Below are 19,672 nucleotides of genomic sequence, written 5' to 3' on the forward strand. Positions count from 1 at the left end.
CTAGCTCCCAATAAAATTGGAAAACCTTTCCTATAAACACATCATCTCCCGGAGCTGAAAATGGATTAATAGAAAACACTGCTGCTTTAATCTTACTTTCTATTACTGTTCTAGTGAGCATTCGGTTTGTGCAAGCATCCACCTTCGTAGGAATTTCTTCTAGAACTTCCATAGGCTCCCTTGGATTATTAGAAGTAAATAGATTAACAAAATATTCTTAAGCTACAGCCGCAATACTCTATTGATCAGAGGCCACATTACCACTTTCATCAACGAGTTCTTGTATTTTATTCCTCTGGCATCTTGACTGAAATTTTGGGTGAAAGAACTTTGTGTTTTTGTCACCCCAATTTAGCTATTGCACCTGATATTTTTCCTTCCAAAACCGTTCTTCCTGCTCCAAGTTCTCCTCTAACTTAGCTTCCAAAATTCTGGTTACTGCGCCACCTGCATATACTCCTTTTCCTTTTTCTTCTTCCAATTTCCCCTGAACACTTTAGATCTGTTGTTTTGAGCTTGAAGCTACTGATTTTTCCCATTCAACCAATTTATGATGCAATATTTTAGTTTTGCAGCCAATTTAAACATGGGTGAGCCCATTACTTCCAAGTCTCAAGCATGTTTAACAATTCCCAATACCTCTCTTTATCGCACCAACACTTTTGGAACCTGAATATTCTTCTTGACCTTCTTTCTTCTTTTTCTAAATTAATGAGCAAGGGAAAGTGATCAGATCATGTACCATCTAAATGAGACACAAAACTGTTTGGATATTCTGCTCCCCATTCTGTCGAAATAAGTGTTCTGTCCAGTCTTTCCTGAATAAAATTGCCTCCGAATTGTCTATTATTCCATGTGATCTTCTTGCCTTCATATCCAAATCCACCAACTCAGCTTCATTAATAAAATCATTGAATTTTTGAATGGATAAAGCTGATTTCATCCTCCCTCCCTCCTTCTGATGGTGGGCCTTTATAGCATTAAAGTCTCCTATCACCAATCGATGCTCTCCCAAATTAACTGTCCAAACTGAGCTTCTCTAATAGCTTCATCTGTGTGGAAGTGCACAACAAAAACCTCCCATATCTTTGTATTTTGACCATCCTCCCATGCAAAGTGCACAAGAAAAGACTCAAAAGCTCTGATTTGCACCTTCGTTTCCTCCTTCCAAGCAACCATTAACCCTCCTACCTGTCCAATCGAGTCCATGTAAAACAAATTCGAGAAACCAACATCCTTAATCACCCTCTCCACATGCAAGGTATTGTTTTTGGTTTCACAGAGAAACAATACCTCGAGGGAATGGGATTTAACAATACCTTTAATGTTGTGAACTGTACGAAAATTTTCCAAACTTTGAGAGTTTCACATTATCATATTCATGGATCCTTGGGTGCCAATTGTTGGGTGGCACCCTCCCCCTTCTCAGTTTAACTTGTTTCTATCGAATAATGCTTCTTACTTGCTGCCATATCCTCCTTTTTCCTCTGTTCTCCTTTTAACCCCTTGTCACCTTATTACCCATTTTACCTCTCCTTGCCATCTGCTTCAATCGCAACTTGCATTTTACTTTAGTCTTAGGTGCACTGGCCAAAGCATTAAAGGAAAATATGTCGTCTGAGGTAAAATTCTGTTCTAAATTTTCTTCTCTATTCTCTATCTGTATTGCCTTCTCAGTTTTATATTTCTTCTCAAGGACCAAAATTCTCCTCTCCTCCTTCTGTGTCCCACTCTCCATCTCATTGTACTCAACTCCTTTTTGTGTGTTAACCTCATTAACCGAGGAACTTGCAAAGCTTTTAATCAGGCTTAACAGAGTTGCCTTTCTATTTCTTTGGTATTCTTCTCTGGCTGCTGGTTAGAATTTGGATTCCTTCTCTTCTCCTTTCAACTCATTCTTATATTTATTATATAAATCAATATTTACTTCATATTTTCTTTATCTCCTCTCACATAATCTCATACCTCTTTCACTTTCTCCTTTTTCTCTCCATTCTTACTAATTTTTGTACAATAGGAATTTGGTTGATAACCATAATTTTTATTTTTATTTTTTTAATTTGTTAAACATATGTATTAGGTGATTGCGTGATTGTATTCATTAGTTTTTCAATTTCTTTGTGTAATTATATCATAAGTTATATAGTATTTTTGTCGTGTATATATCACTTCTTTTTTTTAACAATTTACATTTTTATTAATATTATTTAGTTGTAATAATATTGATGAAAATACATGTTGTCATGATTTATGAAAAATGAAATTAGAAAATTGAATGTTGGTTTTAATTATCAAAACATTAATAATATTCATACTTGTATTTTATCGAATTGTTTCATCATTGTACCATAGTATTTAAATATAACATAAAAAAAGAAAAAATAAAAAATAATTATATAAAATCAAGTGAATAAACCTCAATTAAATATTTTTTATTTATAGTTTAATTTATGCATAATTTTATTTTTTATAATTATTACATTTTGAATTAATTTTTTATTTTAAATTATCATTTATCATCAACCGTTATAAAATTTAAATTAATTTTGATATGCTACTAAACAAAATTTTAACCTTTTTAATCAATTAAATCTAATTCATATTATTATTCAATTGAATTATAAAATAACGGTTAAACACAATTATTATCTATATTAAAATGATATATTTTTTTATTTTTTTTAATGATAATATTATTAAATCATATATAAATTGCCAAACTAAATAAATATAGTATAATATTTTTACAAATTAACTTATAAGTTTAATATTAATTTACATATTATCTAATATATCCCTAACTAATATATATAATATTTTAAATTTATATTATATATAATATGATTAATTTAGCTCTCCGCACATCGTGCCTTCGCGCTGGTCTTAATCTAGTTTTGTTTTAATTTTATTTTAAAAATTTTTAATTTGCATTAAATATATATTTGGCGGCTAATTTTCAAAAATTTTAAAACTGATTTAGCAATAATTTCACAAAAACAACATTTAACATAAACAAATCAGACATAATGGAATTACAAAAAAAAGATCAGATATATATCATGCATTGTTGCTGAATTTGTAAACTTAAAAAAATTTAACAGAGGTATACTTCAGAATTAAAATTGAAACAAAATAAAACTTAATAGAATTTTTAACATTTTCAACAATTTAAGAAAAAAATTTATTTTTCTCGTTAAATAATTAATTGAACTAATAGTACACATTATTTCTAAGCAATTTCCAAAATCATGAGTCAAGAAAAGGAACATTTTGAAATTTCACTTAAAGTTAGAACGACGATTGTTTTGAAAAAGTTTAGTTTAAAATTTTGATTGGAGTCATATTTATAATATTATCCATTCATTACATTATTGATTAGACTAAGAAATAAGAAAATAATACGAATGATGAAGGAAAAATAATCTTAGTCCGGGTTACCAAAAATTCAAATCAAGTTTCTAAATTATTGAAGGAAAATAACAATGTTATTTTTAACTTTTTTTTATCTCACTCCTCACATGATTTTTTCAATATATGTTCGTATGAATTTAGGGAGAAAAGTAACATTATCAAAATAGGTCATTTTCCTAAACAAAAGACACCAAAAAAAAAAGTAGACACCAAAAAAAAAAGCTAACATGATGGTCAGTTTTAACTCAGGTGCTATTGAGGGATTGATTCTACGAGTGTATTCATTCAAAGATGATTATTTCTACAAAATAAAATGATACAAGCATATGGAGTAAAGGAATTTACAAGTCTAATTCATATATGATGATGTACTACTCTGTACAGTGCCCCACACTAAAACAAAACATAAGGGAGCAAAAAGTTAAGAACAAGTGAAAACCTAAAATCTAATGGGTGACTTGATCTACATTTTCTTCCAATACATATTTTCACATAACCAAACCATTATCTCCAACACAAGCAACATAATTTAGTGTAGTCAGTTCTACTCAAAATCTATTATTTGTTGTACAATGGATTTCAGCTTCAAAAGGCATTTGTGTCATCATAGGTGAATTCCCCATGTAAGCACACGTGGTTAATACTACAGGGAAACTTCAGCATGTAAAAATTAACATTTAAGTTCCGATTCACTTGCCACTGGCCACGTATCTGAGAAAATGGAAATCCATCTTGCGTATCTCACAAGTCATGACTAACAGGGCCGTTTCGGGTCAGGCTGATGTTCCGACCTATCCGCGTTATCACATCTTCTGACAAACTGGTCAAGAGTTCTCTGCCTTAAAGGGCTATGCTCAATAGTAGTATGCTTTGCAGGGCTACTCAATGGCTGATTATTTGACACAGCTAAAGTGTTCTCATGGCCATCTAACATCTGATTTTTCAATAACTAAAATTCAGAATGGTTTCTCAAAAACATCAAAAAGTAACTCTCAAATACTACTTGAGTATAAATCTTGACAAAATATAAATATAAACCAGAATAGAACCACCAGTTTATTTTACCATATGTTACATATGATAGTTCCAAGACGATGTAGAGATGTACCAGCCCCAAATTATCCGGTTTGAATTGCACCACATCCCTAAGATGTAAAAATCTAGAAGATCATCAATGCACAATAAATGTTAAGTCAACACTATACCAAGCAGCGACAGACTGCAGAAATGACAGCACTTACCATATGATGTCATCAACCGTATCATTTGCCAGCAAGTAATATATATTTACCGGAGAGACCTGTAAACAAGAACTAACTAGTCAAAGAACCATAAGAGCACATGTTGTCTTTGCAACTCAAAAATTTAGACATGAGAGTTCTTCTCATTTGAGATTATTTGTTTTCTTAATGTTGTCATGCAACTAGTAACAACTCCCTTCTTCTACTTAACGAGTGTGAGAATACCTTGCCAATTCTATGAGCACGATCTTCGGCCTGAAATAGGTAACCAGGAGTCCAAGATAGTTCTGCAAATATAACTGCTTGCAGCAGTTAAAGTTAATCCAACTCCTCCAGCATTAATGGATGGCTGCATGATAACATGTCACATGAAATCATTATCTCAAGCAAAAATATTAACCAATGCAACAGAAAAGATACTTTTCCTGGAAAAACATGGAAGAAATACACCGACAAAATATAACCATACCACAGCTACCTTGATAGAGTCCTCTTCCCGGAAATCTGTAACCAATTGTTGCCTTGATGCAGCAGGTCTACCTCCATCAATCCGGATGCAACCCACTTTTTTCCCCTGGAAATTTTCAACAGTTTTTGTAAGTGTTTATAATTTCCAAGTTAAAAAAAAATGAGTAAAATTGAACTGGTCTTACAAGAAGGCACTCATGTATCGCATCTATCATTGGCTGATGGTGCGCAAATATAAGAAACTTAAAACCTGCCTGCCGTGATCACAACATATTACATGTGATAACCACCAATAGCCCAAACGAAGCATCAAGATGGAAGCAAGAGAAAAAAAATTGAAGAAATCAAACATTCAAACTAAGCATACACAATTATTTGGGGGCAACAGGAGGATGGATGAAATATAAGAAATAAAATATGATCTAGTTTACCATTCGTGTGTATGGTCACCACTCAGACCAGCCAACATTGACACCAATAATAGTTGTGGTATATGTAGGAAAAAGCCATATGCTGACATTTTCACTACACTAATCAGCCAATTTAATTCATTCAAGTTATGGTCCTACGTTAAGGGGCACCGTTTGCGATAAAAGAAATATGAAAAGACCAATTTAACCAACATTGATGCAAGCACACCAATCAAAGATGGGTGTGAAACTCGAGAAGTTGAGAACCTAACTTGACTTTCTTATAGTACATATAGCTGCAGTCATTTGCAGAATCAGTACATATCTGGAATCGAATATATCATAACTCAGTTTTGATCATATACCAGTCAAAATGATTTAAACTACTCGCATATAGGCCAAGGCCTGAGAAAATGTTGCAGTAGAAACTATAAACCTATCATAGTTCTAGGTAATAAGAAAAACTTCCAAACAAATTGTACAAGTCAACATTATGTTCAGAGCTGTGCAAACCTTGTCAATCAGATTCTTATGAGTAAACTTAAGAGATTCACCCTCATCTTTTGATTTGACAGACTTAATTTTGGCTTTTACGGTTTTACCACCTCCAACTGCAGTATAAAAAATAAAAAATAAAAATAAAAAAAAAAGAAAAAAGAAACTAATATTGGTTAGATTTTACCAAGACTCAAACTGAAAATGGAGAGTACATATTACCATTTCCAAGTCAAATAACCAAATTTTAGAAAGAAAAGTAGAAAACTTACCACAACATTACCAGTGAAGAGTGGTGAGAAATTTTTTGAACCGTTTTCAGAAGTGGAAGTTTTAGAAAATTACTCATAATCTAAATAACAATCACATAGTTCAAATAAATGACATCCACAGTCGAGAAAATACAAAAAAAAAAAATTATATGCCCAAAATAAGCATATTGTCAACAAAATAGGAATTGTATTCTATAACTAGCTCAAACACAAATAACAAGAACTGCATGATGCTATACTAGTCTCAAGATATAGATGCAAAACAAATATGTTGAATTACTTCACGGAATAAAGCATTAGTTTGCTTCATGTCCTTGTCAGCTAAGTCTAAGAAGACCTGAGTAGGGGTGTCAAAAATCCCCAGGAGGCGGGGATCCCCGCAGGGACCGCCCCGAATGGGGCCCGATTGTGGGGAATTTTCCCCGTGGGGATGGGGATGGGGAGCAAAATTCTCCCGAGACAGGCGTGAGGACCCGAGCGGGGATCCCCGCCCCATCCTCGATAATTCCCCGAATGTTTGAAATTTCTTAAATAACCTTACTTTATTTCTAACATAGGGGTTTTTTAGTAATTTCACCAATTAAAAAACCCTAACCCTATTATTCAATCTTCCCTACTCACTGTGTTGTTTGCTGCGCCATCTACTCTCTATTCCCACTTTGTTCAAACTCCAAAACTCCCACAGCACTATACGCTGTTCTCTCCCACAGCCCCAACTCTCTCCAGTTTCCACTTGATGTTAAAGACTATATCTTATTTTTTTTTTTAGAATGGAAATTGTATTTTAAGATTTTATTTTATGGACTATAATTTACTATGTTGTATTTGTGGACTTATAATCTTGGATAAGATATGTTTGTGTTTGTAATAGTATTTTCTAGTTTGTTTTTTATTTTTTTGATATTTTTTACTAACATGAATGTTAAACATAAGGGGATGGGGAATGGGGCCCTGCGGGGAATACGGGGAATGCGGGGAATGGGGATGGGGACAATTATCCCCCCATGACGGGGATCGGGCGGGGATGGGGATTAATTCTGGGGGCGAGGACGGGGAGCAGGGAGGCATCCCCCGCCCCCGCCCCATTGACATCCCTAGACCTGAGGATCAACAAAAAAAAAAAGTTCCAAGTTTCATGAGCATGCTGTGAATGCTCATTGATTGAAACAAACAATAGCAAAAGAGTGCACTGCAGATTGGATAGAAGAGATGGAGATAAACGAGCGCACTTGTTGCCTACAATTTACAGGAAGTTGAGAAAGAACAACTTTTTTAAGCCTTCGTATCATCACTGTCACCTTCATCAAATTGTGTAATTCTTCATGATTACTTACCCCTTGATAAACTCCAAAAACTCCCTAGAAGAGAAATGAAAAATTGAAAGTTAGAATAAACATCCATCAATAAAAGAAAACTGGCTGCTTTGAAGAATCTCATTAGTAAAGAAGAGACGACTTACATCCTTGCAATTTCGGTTACCATATTAATGAACACTCTTATATGCATCAGGATACAAAGCTTCCATCTGTCAAACACAATTACAAAGATATCCTCAAATGTCTCCACCAATGTCGAACATATACAAGGTATTACATATAATCAGACAAAAGGAATACCTGCTTGAACAGTTCTATTGGTCGGAATAAGGCAGGAGTTCCACTAAGCAATATTGAATATTGAGCTTTCTGACATTTTTAGTCTTCACTTGAAACAAAGCATGAGAGAATTAGATCAAGAAAGATTACTCAGCAGCTAGCAGGTGACTATTACAACTAAATGAACAAGAAAGTCAAACATGAATGATAATAAGTAAAACTATTTTACACGACACCGGACTCTCACATTGGGAAGAGGGAAACATGGGTTCACATTACTCGAGTACTTGCACACGATTCTGCATGTGCTTGAAGCTGGTTATTTATTTATTTAAAAGGAAAGTAAAATTAAAAGAATATCATCTTAGCTCTCTAAAAGGTTTTACATATGACACCAGACTCCCATTTGTTTGTTTGCTTATTTGTTTAAATACTTTTTAATTCTCTCCAAATTTTTCCCACAAATCTCTATGCTTGATAGACAGATGGATACTTTAAAGGCAAGTATACCAGAAGCAAGCATGTAATTGTAGCTTTGAAGCTTGTTACCTTTGTAACCGGAAGAGTTGCAATAGTCCTCTTTTCCTGAGATTCTTCAGATAGTATGATTCATATACAACCAAACCTGAATTGTTTTTTGACAAAAAAAGGGGAAATCACTCCTATGAGCATGATTTATTAGCAAAAGATGAAGTACTTTATCAAATTTCATGGGTTTCCACCATAATAACATATAGATATAGATTAATTCCTCTATTCATTGTGCTCTGCCCCTCAGAAATAATAAAAATAAAATAGCAAATGCTGACATATGATTAAAACAGACAAACCTCAGTGGAAGCAAAATAAACCTGAAAACAAATAACTAAAACATAAATGAGAGCATAATATAAGAGCTGATTACCAAGACAGAAAAAATATACCAAAAAATGGTCTGCTGGTGAAAAAGTTAGCAAACGTCTACATACCATACACCTTCTCTCTGAAATGGCAAAAACTTTGATTCAATGTAACTAGGGATCTTGTCCATATCAATATTTCGGTAATCATAGCAAAAATAAACAAATATCAAAAAGTTTTAGCCAAATAATAATAATAACAAAGAGTGGGGGAAAATGAACCTAAAGCCTTGGAAGATCAAGACAGGAGAGAATAAAACGACTTAGTCAAAACCTTCATTCCGCCTATACCTCAAAGATCTGGAACAGCAAAATGTAGAAACAATGGCCCGATGCAGTAAGGGATCTAACTCGGTTAGTAATGTTAACAATTTCCATTTCCTTAGTTATGTACTTATGTTATCCCATATGAGAGTATTTTATTGTTATGCACCTATTAGAAACTAGAAAGTGCATTTTTTAGCCAAATAATAATAATAACAAAGAGTGGGGGAAAATGAACCTAAAGCCTTGGAAGATCAAGACAGGAGAGAATAAAACGACTTAGTCAAAACCTTCATTCCGCCTATACCTCAAAGATCTGGAACAGCAAAATGTAGAAACAATGGCCCGATGCAGTAAGGGATCTAACTCGGTTAGTAATGTTAACAATTTCCATTTCCTTAGTTATGTACTTATGTTATCCCATATGAGAGTATTTTATTGTTATGCACCTATTAGAAACTAGAAAGTGCATTTTTTAGCCAAATAATAATAATAACAAAGAGTGGGGGAAAATGAACCTAAAGCCTTGGAAGATCAAGACAGGAGAGAATAAAACGACTTAGTTTTAGACAAGGCGAATTTGCATGTTAGTTTTCTAGCAGAAAGAGAGAGAGAAAAGGGCATCATATTGGACAACAAATAACAGGTAATTTACGGAAAGCATGCCCGTGAACTATTCTGCACAAATATAATTAGAAAACAAAGATAAAGACAACAAAAAACTTGTCCATCATTTCTTCCTTCATCTTTTCCCGCTTTTCTGCAGCAAGCGGCTCAAGTCGGCAAATACCCTTCCTGGCTTGATCATTTGACGGATCAATTTCTAAGATCCTTTTCATATCTGCCAATTATTGTCAAGGAAAAAAAAATAGAGAAATGGAAAAAGTCAATTTAGAATTAAGCAGAAAATTAGTAAAAAATTGAATGTCATCAGTAAAAACATTCACTTCCTGAAGGGAGGCAAGTATACTAAGCCCCAATATAAAATTTGAACTCACCAGCAATGGCCTCTTCAAAATGCTCAAGCTTGTCATGGGCTTCTCCTCTTCTTGCCAATGCTTTAATAATGTATGCAGGGTTCAGTTCTAATGCTTGTGTGCATTCTTTAACTGTGCTGTCATATTTTCCCTGGATATATTTGGCAGAAGTCAACAGAAAATCAGGTTCTAAAGTCTAAACTCAATCACCTTCAAATTTAGCAGGGACATAAATTAGTTTATGTCAAATTAGTAAATAGCCTAAAAAGTAACATCAACTTAGTTGACCAAATTTTACCTAATATTTACTCTTACTTTGTGCAAGAGTTCACGGGATAACAAATGCAATTCTAATTAACAGGATAAAAGAACAGCATACCAGTTTCTGATAGCATGCAGCACGATTTGCATGGCAGATCAAACGTACTTCCACCGATGAAGACATGTTAAGTGCAACTTGTAGGGCAAGTTCATACTGGAATAATGCCTCCTCATACTTTCTATCTACAAAAAGTATGGTGGGAGTCACATGCTCCTCTTGCTGAATGATGTCCTCTGTTGCTTCTTTCCCTTGTTTGTCACTGGACTCCTTGGTTTCTTCCTTCTCTTCTCTTACTACCTTTCCATTTCTCAAATAAATAGCCTTGCATTCTTCCTGTGGGTTTGGGATTGTATCACTGGAAAAAAAATTTGTGGATTTTTCCATTCTTTGAGCAAGTTGGCCCATTTGTATCTCCAAATTTCTCATTGAAGCTTCTTGATTCCTGGTGAAAGAGGTGGTTTTTGTGAAAGTTTTTCCAAGGCTAATTCAAGGTTATTTTGTTGATGTTGTGTGTGTGTGTGCTTTGGGAGAGTTTTTCTAGTGCAAGTTCAAGGTTGGTAAGCCTTTGGGAGTCTTGAGATGGTTGAGTGAAGGATGGTGATTGTTGTTGGTGGTTGTTTTGTTGATGGGGGTTGAAGGTATTATGTTGAGGTTGGAACTGGTTCTGTTGATGGTTATTGTTGAAATTATTGGGTTTTTGATTATGATTTTCTCACCCAAAATTTGGATGATTTCTCTATTCAGAATTATAGGTCTTGGAAAAGGGGTCATTGTGATGCTTATCAATGTAATTTACTTGCTCTATGGAGGAGTATCCATAATCCATTCCTTCACTTTGAGATAGTCCATTACTCACAGCATAGGAATTTTCTTGCATTCCTCCTATGTATTGAGTAATTGCATTTAATTGTTGAGATAAAACTTTATTCTGAGCCAAAAGGTATCCAAAGTGAGGCAAGGTATCCAAAATAAGGCATCACCATTCAATCATTCTCTTCATCATCAAAAAGCATCGTGTTTGTGTTTTTGGACTTAAATGCATATGCATGTTTTAAATGCCACAATCAACATCAAGACTTCACTGCTTCAAATTTTTAGTGCAGTTTATAAAACATTGCTTAGTTTCCTTTCTGTCAAAAGTTTGATTATAAATTATTTTGACAAACCAATTGAAAGCACTAGAAAATGAAAATAAAAAAAAATGATCATTACTAAAAAAATTATGATCAAAGGAGAAAGTTGTCGAAAAAATGCAAAAATTTCCCAAAAGATGAAATTTCGAAACCCAACCAGATTCAATTCCTCATCGATGGAGAGATCATTACTCGGAGAACACCATGCTCCATGCTCCATGCTCCAGCTCCGCATGCTGGTGTTGCAACTTCGGCAGCGGTTGATCGTTCTTGACAGCAGCTAGCTCTGCCATGCTCGCCTTCAGCATCACTGCCAAGGTCCGTGTCACTCGCAGTTTCAAAACCATCAAAAGCGGCAGTGTTGAATGGATTCGCATTTCGATCTAGAGTATCACGCTGCTCTATCACCACCACCATTGTCTCCTTCAGCTCTCAACTACCATGCCTGTACCCTATTCTCTTCTCTCATCTCTTTAGTAAAATCGTAGTTTTTTTTTTAATTCAATATTTAGACTCAAAATTAATTGACTAAGAAAATAAAAGTTTATATTTTGAAATTCTGGTCACCACTCAGACCAGCCATCATTGACACCAATAATGGTTGTGGTATAGCCGTATAGGTATGAAACTAATCAGCCAATTTAATTCATTCAAGTTATGGTCCTACATTAAGCGGCACCGTTTGCGATAAAAGCAATATGAACAGACCAATTTAACCAATTTGATGAAAGCACACCAATCAAAGAAGATGGGTGAGAAACTAGAGATGTTGAGAACCTAACTTTGACTTTCTTATAGTACATATAGCTGCAGTGATTAATTCTAGTATTGACTTTTTATTGCTTTGAAGCGGTGGAGGAGAGCAATACCTCAACGGAAGTTTCAAGATATTCAAGAAAAGCAGCAATCTTGGCGTATGTTCAACAGAGAAGGTGTTTTCAGACTCCTCTAAGACTGTCACCAGAATTTTTCTTACAAGGCCTCTTTATTTTTGAGAAGAATGTTGGAAAGGAGGAAGTAGTGGTTTTCATATATAACCATTATGATGCTGACTTATGTTTGAGTTCGAGATTGAAAAAATTTCAAAGTTTATATGAAACACATTTTAAGTAGTTTGTCAAGTTTGTATGCGCAGATAGAGATGTATTATGGAGATATAAGCTGAGAAAATAGGTATAAGTATGTAAAATGTGGTGATAGAATACTGATTACAGGAGTGGAGGAAAATTTTTTCTCTGATTCTACTAAGCACAAAAATATTATCATTGAAGGAGATGGTTTGGTTACGTAAAGTTATTACGTTCATCAAATCTTGGGAAACCTCCAACAGAATGTAAAATGTTCTTCAATTTTTTAGAGTGGTAAGTTAATATACACGTTTAAATTAAAGATTTGATGAACGTAATAACTTTACGTAACCAAACCATCTCCTTCTTAATGACAACATTTTTGTACTTCGGGAAATCAAAGAAAAAATTTTCCTCCACTCCTGTAAGCAGCACTCTATCACCACATTTTACAAACTTATACCTACTTTCTCAACTTATATCTCCATGAAAAATCTCCATCTGTTCATACAAACTTAACAAACCACTTAAAATCTATTTCACATAACCCTTGAAACTTTTCCAATTCCGAACCCAAACATCTTTTAAGTCAGCGTCATACTAGTCATATATGAAAACCACTACCTTCTTCCTCTGACATTCTTCTCAAAAACAAAGAGACCTTGTAGGAAGAATTCTGGTGATAATAGTCTTAGAGAAGTCTGAAAACACCTTTTCTGTCTTTCAACTTCTTGGTTGTCCTCCTTTGATACTTCAAACAGTTTAATCTTTCTCCCACCGAACAATGTTGCATCTGAAATGATTATCCTATCATTTAATACTCGTTTTTGTTCAACCTTATTATTATACCATTTATTCTCATCTATTGTTACTGATTCCAATTGACTGGTCATAATTAAATAAAAATATAAAATTATAAAAATAAAATTAAAAATTAAAATGCATGCGTTCACAAACATATTAATAAATCAGGTATCAATTCTTAGACATAACTAATAAAGCAAAAATATATCCTAAATTAGTCACTAATATAAAATACTTTTTCAATTTAAATGATCAAAAAAATAACAAATTCAAAGTTCAGTGATGATTTTTTTAACAACAAAAAAAATTAACTAAGTGATTATTCAGCAAGACAATCTACACATATTCTAAGGTTCTTTATTACATGGCAGAATCAGTCTATTTTCTCCTGTCAATTTTTTTTAACAATTGAGGGAGTAAAATGTGATCTCTCACCATTAATTTTGTAAGTGGGACCAAAAATAAATACGAGAGAGATGAATGAAGGGTTAAAGATCACACTTTACCCCATCAATTTTTTTAAACAATTGATAGGATCCATTCCTTCTATTTGCAGCATTCAAAGGACAGCAAGAACAGGGCAGTCACAATCTGGGCATTATTAAGTCACAAAACAGAAACACAAAACAAGACATCACCCGCAGCATATCACTACCCAAAAAAATCACAAACCACAAAACAGCAGCAGAACCAATGTGAGTGCGGTAAAATTAAAATAAAATAAGAGAATTCAAAGCTTAATATCAATGTGATAGAGAAGAGAACATAACTATTGTAACTTTAATTCAGTCTATGAAATAATCCAAACCACTACCAAATCAAATAGTTACTTATCGTAATAGAAATCAGAAGTTGCAGAGTTTGAAGCAGAATATTGGTGTTGGTGTTGTGTGAGTATAGTGGCGGGTTTACGGAACTCACGGCTGCGACAAAAGAGAGCAGTTCGACGGCTAGGTAGAGCGCGCGGGTTGGTCGCAGTGTTTGAAGCAGATTAACGTGGCTTCCAGACGAACACGAATGCAAACTCGAACGGTGAACAGCGAGTGAACGCGAACAGTGAACGGCGAAGAACACGAACGGAGACGCGAACGTGAACGGCAAACAAACGGCGACGGAAGCGCGGCTAAGCAGACAAAAACGACGGACGCCGAGCTCGAGGAAGCAGCCGTGATCGGTGACAGCGAACAGGAGTTGAAGACTTGGATCACGAGGGAAGCTAGATAGACGGACGGATGGCGAACTTTGAGTGCGACGGACGCGGCAGTATGCCACTCCTTGCGGCGGTGGTGTAGGCTTACAGTGCTAGGGTTTTTTGGCTGGGGTTGCTTGATTTCTTTCTGAACGAAAGAAAGAAAGGGGGAAAGGGAGAAAGAAACGAAGCTGCTTCCGTTTTTGTGTAAACCGGGCAGGTTTCGGTTCGGTCCAACCGACTGATTCTTGTCTGCTTCAACGATTTTTCACCGGTTTTTTATACAACGGTTTCACTTATTTAACCAAACTATTATTATTGTCGGTTCGCGGTTAAATCGTTCGGCTGGCCGATCCCCTTTAATTTTCAGAACATTGTGTTGATCAAGAAAAATGGTCCTGAAAATGAATTTGTCACGATAATTCAATTTGAAGAAGAGGACGTTATAAAAATAGTTCTATTTATTATTAAGAAACCATCATGTGGTCACCAAATATTTTGAGTTGAGTCAAAGTATTAGCATAACAATGTATAAGCAAAGAACAAAAATGTACGAGGAGATTTGAAATTATTGATTATTAATTTTTTTTTTAAATTTAGCTATACTATCATATATATAATATACTAAATTAATAATGTAGGTTTAATTTCGTAGTATAAGGTTAATGTTTTAGAAAGAGAAGGGAAAAAAATCACATGGGATTAAAAAAGGTTTGTATAATTTTGAGTTAAAAATATTAAGCTTCAATTCAATATTTGTGCAAGCTCCTATTTGAATATACAAATATACAAATTAATAACTAATATAAATTATAATTAACAGAATTAAAATCAGAAAATAATCAAAATCAGAAATTAAAAATATAAATTATAATTAACAAAATTAAAATCAAGAATAATCAGAATCAGAAATCAGAAATATAAATTATTAGGAGTATTCATGGCTGGGTGAAACCGGGTTTGAAGTGACCTAGATCCGACACGAAATATATACAGGACTTATTTGTTAGACTCGAACCCATCCCTAGATCCGATAAAATCTACACACTTTTGGGCCACGATTATACCAGGTAAAAATCGGATGAAAACTGGACCGTTAACATTACATTACCTTGATACCTTCTTGTAAGTTAATATGTAAAAATATCCAAATTTCCAAGACTCCAACCATTATTTGACATGGTAAAATTCACTTAGAAAAATATAACAAGAACCAACCCTTCTCTAAAATTAAAACATAACCACAATCAATATTAATATTGTCTAATAACACCAAATATTTAAATCAATACAAATAACACAATATTATATATTAGTCTAAAATCTTATGCATTTTAAACATAAAACATTAACTTATAGTCTTATAACGACTAATAACACAAAATATTAAAGTTTACAATACTTAAATTCATCATAAGAATAGTCTTAATTTGTGTATGAGGACCGGGCCACCGGGCCGGGTTCGGATGATCGAGCTATGGCCCGACCCGACCTGAAATAATGATCGGGTCTACTTTTGAAAACTCTTACCCGACCTTAGATCCGGTAAAATCATACCAAATTAGGCTCTAAAATGTTCGGGGTGGGTCAGGTCTTCGGGTCGGACCATGCACACCCCTAAAATTATAATTAACATAAATCACATAAATAAGAACAATACTATAATAATTAACAAATTTTTCAAAATAAATTAAAATCACAAAGATAATATGATAGATGAACCCTAAAACCACAACTGAATGAATTTAAATAGTAGTTCACATAACTTACCGGGAGGAAGAGCAGCTGAGCGGACGACGAAGATCGGTGACGAGGCATAGAGGCAAAGATGCAGAGACGCTCAGAGGCTCTAAAGCGATGCTGCTGCCTCGGATGGGTCAGGAGGCGACGATGATGTTCTCCTCGGGTGGGTCAGGCAACGACAGCGATATTCTCTTCGACTGGCTAGGCGCGACGATGATCTTCTGCTTCTTCTCCACAGGATGACCGATGAGACTCAGGCACGCGAGGAGAGGGTGGGAGCTTGGCATTGCCAGCGGTGAGGGGGTAGGAGATGGCGGACGGCGGTGGTGACTGATAGTGATCAGGAGCAGGAGGAGAGAATAATTTTTATTTATATGGAAAGACAATAATACTTATGTGTATATATATATAGGTCAGTTCTCTGGTAGCTATGGATGTGGTGTCTAAAGGTGCCTAGTGGTTGACCAGCGAATAGAGAAGTGACACATGTCATTGTTGATTATAGCGATAAACATCCTCTGAAGCAATAATGAAGGATTACTTCAATGCTAATAATATACATAAATTTTAAATATTTACTGTTATGACAAATGGGTAATTTTGTCACAAAAATGGGCTTTTTTTGTTTTTCGTATGGGCTTTCCACTGTTTAGTATTGTTAACAAAGTTGACAGAACCAAGTTGGGTTGGTCTAGTGGTTAGCTCACTAGTCCACTTAAATAAGTGTTGGGGTCGAATCCCGCCTTGTGCATGCAGCAACTCATTGGCCAGCGGCAAACCCTTAAATGGAGCTCAGTACCGCGGCGGATTAGTCTTTAACCTGCCGGGTTGGGGGATACCGTGGGAAACCAAAAAATAAAAAAAAAAACAAAGTTGACAGTGTTGGGATTAGGCTACTGCAACTTGAATGGTAGCATACCATTCGGGATTGGTGAATTGAAGAATCTGGTTTCTCTTGATTTGCAAAGTAACAGCTTTAGTGGCACCATACCTGAAGATATTCAAGGCTGCGAAATGCTCGAAAACTTTGCAGCATCAAACAACATGCTTGATGGGAACATTCCCTCCTCTATAGGCTCTCTTAAATCATTCAAAATTTTGAATGTTGCCAACAATACTCTCTCTGGGTCAATTCCTAAAACCCTGAGTCATCTTTCCAACTTGACATACCTGAATTTGCTTGGAAACAAACTCAATGGAGAAATTCCTTCTGAGCTCAACAGTCTAACCCAGCTGCAGACATTAGACTTGTCCGAAAACAACCTTTCGGGACCAATACCACTCCTCAATACCAAATTACAGAATCTCGTGTCCCTGGTTCTGTCTGATAATGCTTTCACCGGTAGCATTCCAAGCAACTTCTGCCTCAAAGGTTCTTCAAAGCTTGAGCAGCTTTTCTTATCTCAAAACATGCTGTATGGAAAATTCCCCTTGGAGCTACTCGACTGTTCCTCAATCCAACAGTTGGATCTTTCTGACAATAGCTTTGAAGGAGAGCTTCCATCCAACCTTGACATGCTGCAGAACCTCACTGATCTTGTGCTCAACAACAACAGCTTTGTTGGATCTTTACCTCCGGAAATCGGAAATATTACTAGGTTGGAAGGCCTTTTCCTGTTTGGTAACTCTTTCACAGGTACAATCCCAGTGGAGATCGGAAGGCTTCATAGATTGATCACCATTTACCTCTATGATAACCAGATGTCTGGAACCATACCGAGAGAGTTAACAAACTGCACAAGCTTAAGGGAAATCGACTTCTTTGGAAACCACTTTACTGGGCCGATTCCAGAAACTATAGGCAAGCTTAAGGACTTGGTTGTTCTTCATCTGAGGCAGAATGATTTGTCTGGTCCAATCCCTCCAAGCATGGGGTACTGTAAGAGTCCTCAGATATTAGCATTAGCAGATAACAGCTTGTCCAGTTCGATATCACCCACGTTCGGTTATCTTTCAGAACTCTTCAAAATTACCCTTTACAACAACTCCTTTGAAGGACCTCTCCCTCGTTCACTTCTTGCTCTCAAGAACCTCAAAACCATAAATTTTTCCCACAACAGGTTCAGTGGAAGTTTCTCTCCTCTCACTGGCTCAAATTCTCTAACTATTCTGGACTTGACTAACAACAGCTTCTCAGGTCCCATTCCTTCTACATTAGGCAATTCCCAAAACCTCAGCCGTCTCCGGCTCGCATACAATAATCTCACCGGAGCCATTCCTTCAGAGTTTTCCTACCTTACTGAGCTTAACTTCCTCGATTTGTCATTCAACAACTTAACAGGAGACGTGTCACCTCAACTCTCGAACTCTCACAAAATCGAACACATGCTCCTGAGTAATAACAGGTTCACTGGCCAACTACCTCCGTGGTCGGCAATCTTACAAACACTTGGTGAGCTAGATCTCTCATACAACAACTTCAATGGCAGGGTGCTTTCTGAGCTTGGTAAATGCTCAAATTTGCTTAAGCTCTCTCTCCATCACAACAATCTCTCGGGAAATCCCACAACAATAACAACAAAGCCTTGTCCCACTAAGTGGGGTCGGCTACATGAATCAAATGAAGCCATCGAAATCTCACTTGCCTCAATGTTCTAGACTTACAAAGCAATAGTCTCTCCGGCCGCATCCCCTCAATGATTCGGCAATGCAGCAAGCTTTATGAGCTCAGGCTCTCAGAGAATTTCTTGACAGGTTCCATACCAGAAGAGATAGGGGATCTTGCTGAATTGCAAGTGATCTTAGACTTGAGTAAAAATCGCTTCACCGGTGAGATTCCATCTTCACTTGGAAACCTTATGAAGCTAGAAAGACTAAATCTTTCTTTCAATCAGCTACAAGGCAGGGTTCCTTCATCACTGGGAAAACTCACAAGCCTCCATGTAGTGAATCTTTCTAGCAACAATCTTGAAGGCCAGATTCCCTCAACATTTTCGGGGTTCCCAAGAAGCTCATTCCTCAAAAATGAAGGCTTGTGTGGCCCACCATTGGTACCATGCTCCACATCACAGGGGAAAATGCAAATGCAGCTATCAAATATGCAAGTGGCGGCAATCATAGTAGCAACTAGTAGTTTTACCCGTAACGTAGTTACGAGAATATAAATATTTTAAAATTATATTGGTTTTGTTCTAATATTATAGATTATAGTACAAAAAATTTATAAAATTAAACTACTTTTATAAAAAAATTGTAAGGGACAAAAGTCTCTTTGATTAAAAAGATCAGGATTTTCGTAGATAAAAAATTAAATAATAAGATTTTTAGTTATTATTTTCATGTGAAAGGGTTTGATTTATTACTAATAATTAATTTTAATATTCGTTATCTCAAATTTAAAACGATTTAATTTGTATACTTTTGATTAAGTGTTAAGTTTGTT

At 35.4% G+C, this 19,672-nt stretch overlaps 1 protein-coding gene, 2 long non-coding RNA genes and 1 pseudogene across 14 annotated transcripts; 1 reads left to right on the top strand and 3 right to left on the bottom strand.

The window, feature by feature from the left end:
• Nucleotides 1–3,738: 3,738 nt before the first annotated feature.
• On the bottom strand, nt 3,739–5,831 carry LOC110272443 (uncharacterized). Of its 3 annotated transcripts, none has more exons than XR_008008169.1 (6): nt 5,306–5,831; nt 5,131–5,226; nt 4,878–5,001; nt 4,653–4,711; nt 4,477–4,556; nt 3,739–4,345 (listed from the first exon to the last, which is right to left on the bottom strand). It is a non-coding gene; the product is annotated as an uncharacterized LOC110272443 (long non-coding RNA). The 3 variants fall into 3 exon arrangements; XR_008008170.1 differs by having other exon boundaries at nt 4,477–4,571; XR_008008172.1 differs by having other exon boundaries at nt 4,477–4,571; nt 5,122–5,226.
• A 2-nt stretch (nt 5,832–5,833) lies between these two features.
• LOC127739677 (uncharacterized) lies at nt 5,834–9,567 on the bottom strand. 4 transcript variants are annotated; one of them, XR_008008173.1, is made up of 5 exons: nt 8,442–9,567; nt 7,914–7,996; nt 7,757–7,822; nt 6,044–7,655; nt 5,834–5,855 (listed from the first exon to the last, which is right to left on the bottom strand). It is a non-coding gene; the product is annotated as an uncharacterized LOC127739677 (long non-coding RNA). The 4 variants fall into 4 exon arrangements; XR_008008177.1 differs by lacking the exon at nt 5,834–5,855 and having other exon boundaries at nt 5,880–7,655; nt 8,442–8,874; nt 9,014–9,567; XR_008008174.1 differs by lacking the exon at nt 5,834–5,855 and having other exon boundaries at nt 5,880–6,634; nt 7,398–7,655.
• A 58-nt stretch (nt 9,568–9,625) lies between these two features.
• On the bottom strand, nt 9,626–16,972 carry LOC107465928 (uncharacterized). 7 transcript variants are annotated; one of them, XM_052260002.1, is made up of 6 exons: nt 16,318–16,972; nt 14,280–14,945; nt 11,645–13,347; nt 10,412–10,796; nt 10,054–10,183; nt 9,626–9,896 (listed from the first exon to the last, which is right to left on the bottom strand). In XM_052260002.1, exons 4-6 carry the CDS (start codon nt 10,778–10,780, stop codon nt 9,748–9,750), a joined length of 648 nt encoding a protein of 215 aa, XP_052115962.1. In that variant the 5' UTR covers nt 10,781–10,796; nt 11,645–13,347; nt 14,280–14,945; nt 16,318–16,972; the 3' UTR covers nt 9,626–9,747. The 7 variants fall into 7 exon arrangements, with proteins under 7 accessions (XP_052115962.1, XP_052115965.1, XP_020982725.1 ...); XM_052260005.1 differs by having other exon boundaries at nt 12,357–13,347; nt 16,318–16,971; XM_021127066.2 differs by having other exon boundaries at nt 10,412–11,236; nt 12,357–13,347; nt 16,318–16,970.
• LOC107467018 (LRR receptor-like serine/threonine-protein kinase GSO1) lies at nt 16,376–19,394 on the top strand (annotated as a pseudogene).
• Nucleotides 19,395–19,672: the final 278 nt, after the last annotated feature.

Source organism: Arachis duranensis, chromosome 1 (assembly GCF_000817695.3).
Source record: "Arachis duranensis cultivar V14167 chromosome 1, aradu.V14167.gnm2.J7QH, whole genome shotgun sequence".
Classification (NCBI taxonomy): domain Eukaryota; kingdom Viridiplantae; phylum Streptophyta; class Magnoliopsida; order Fabales; family Fabaceae; genus Arachis; species Arachis duranensis.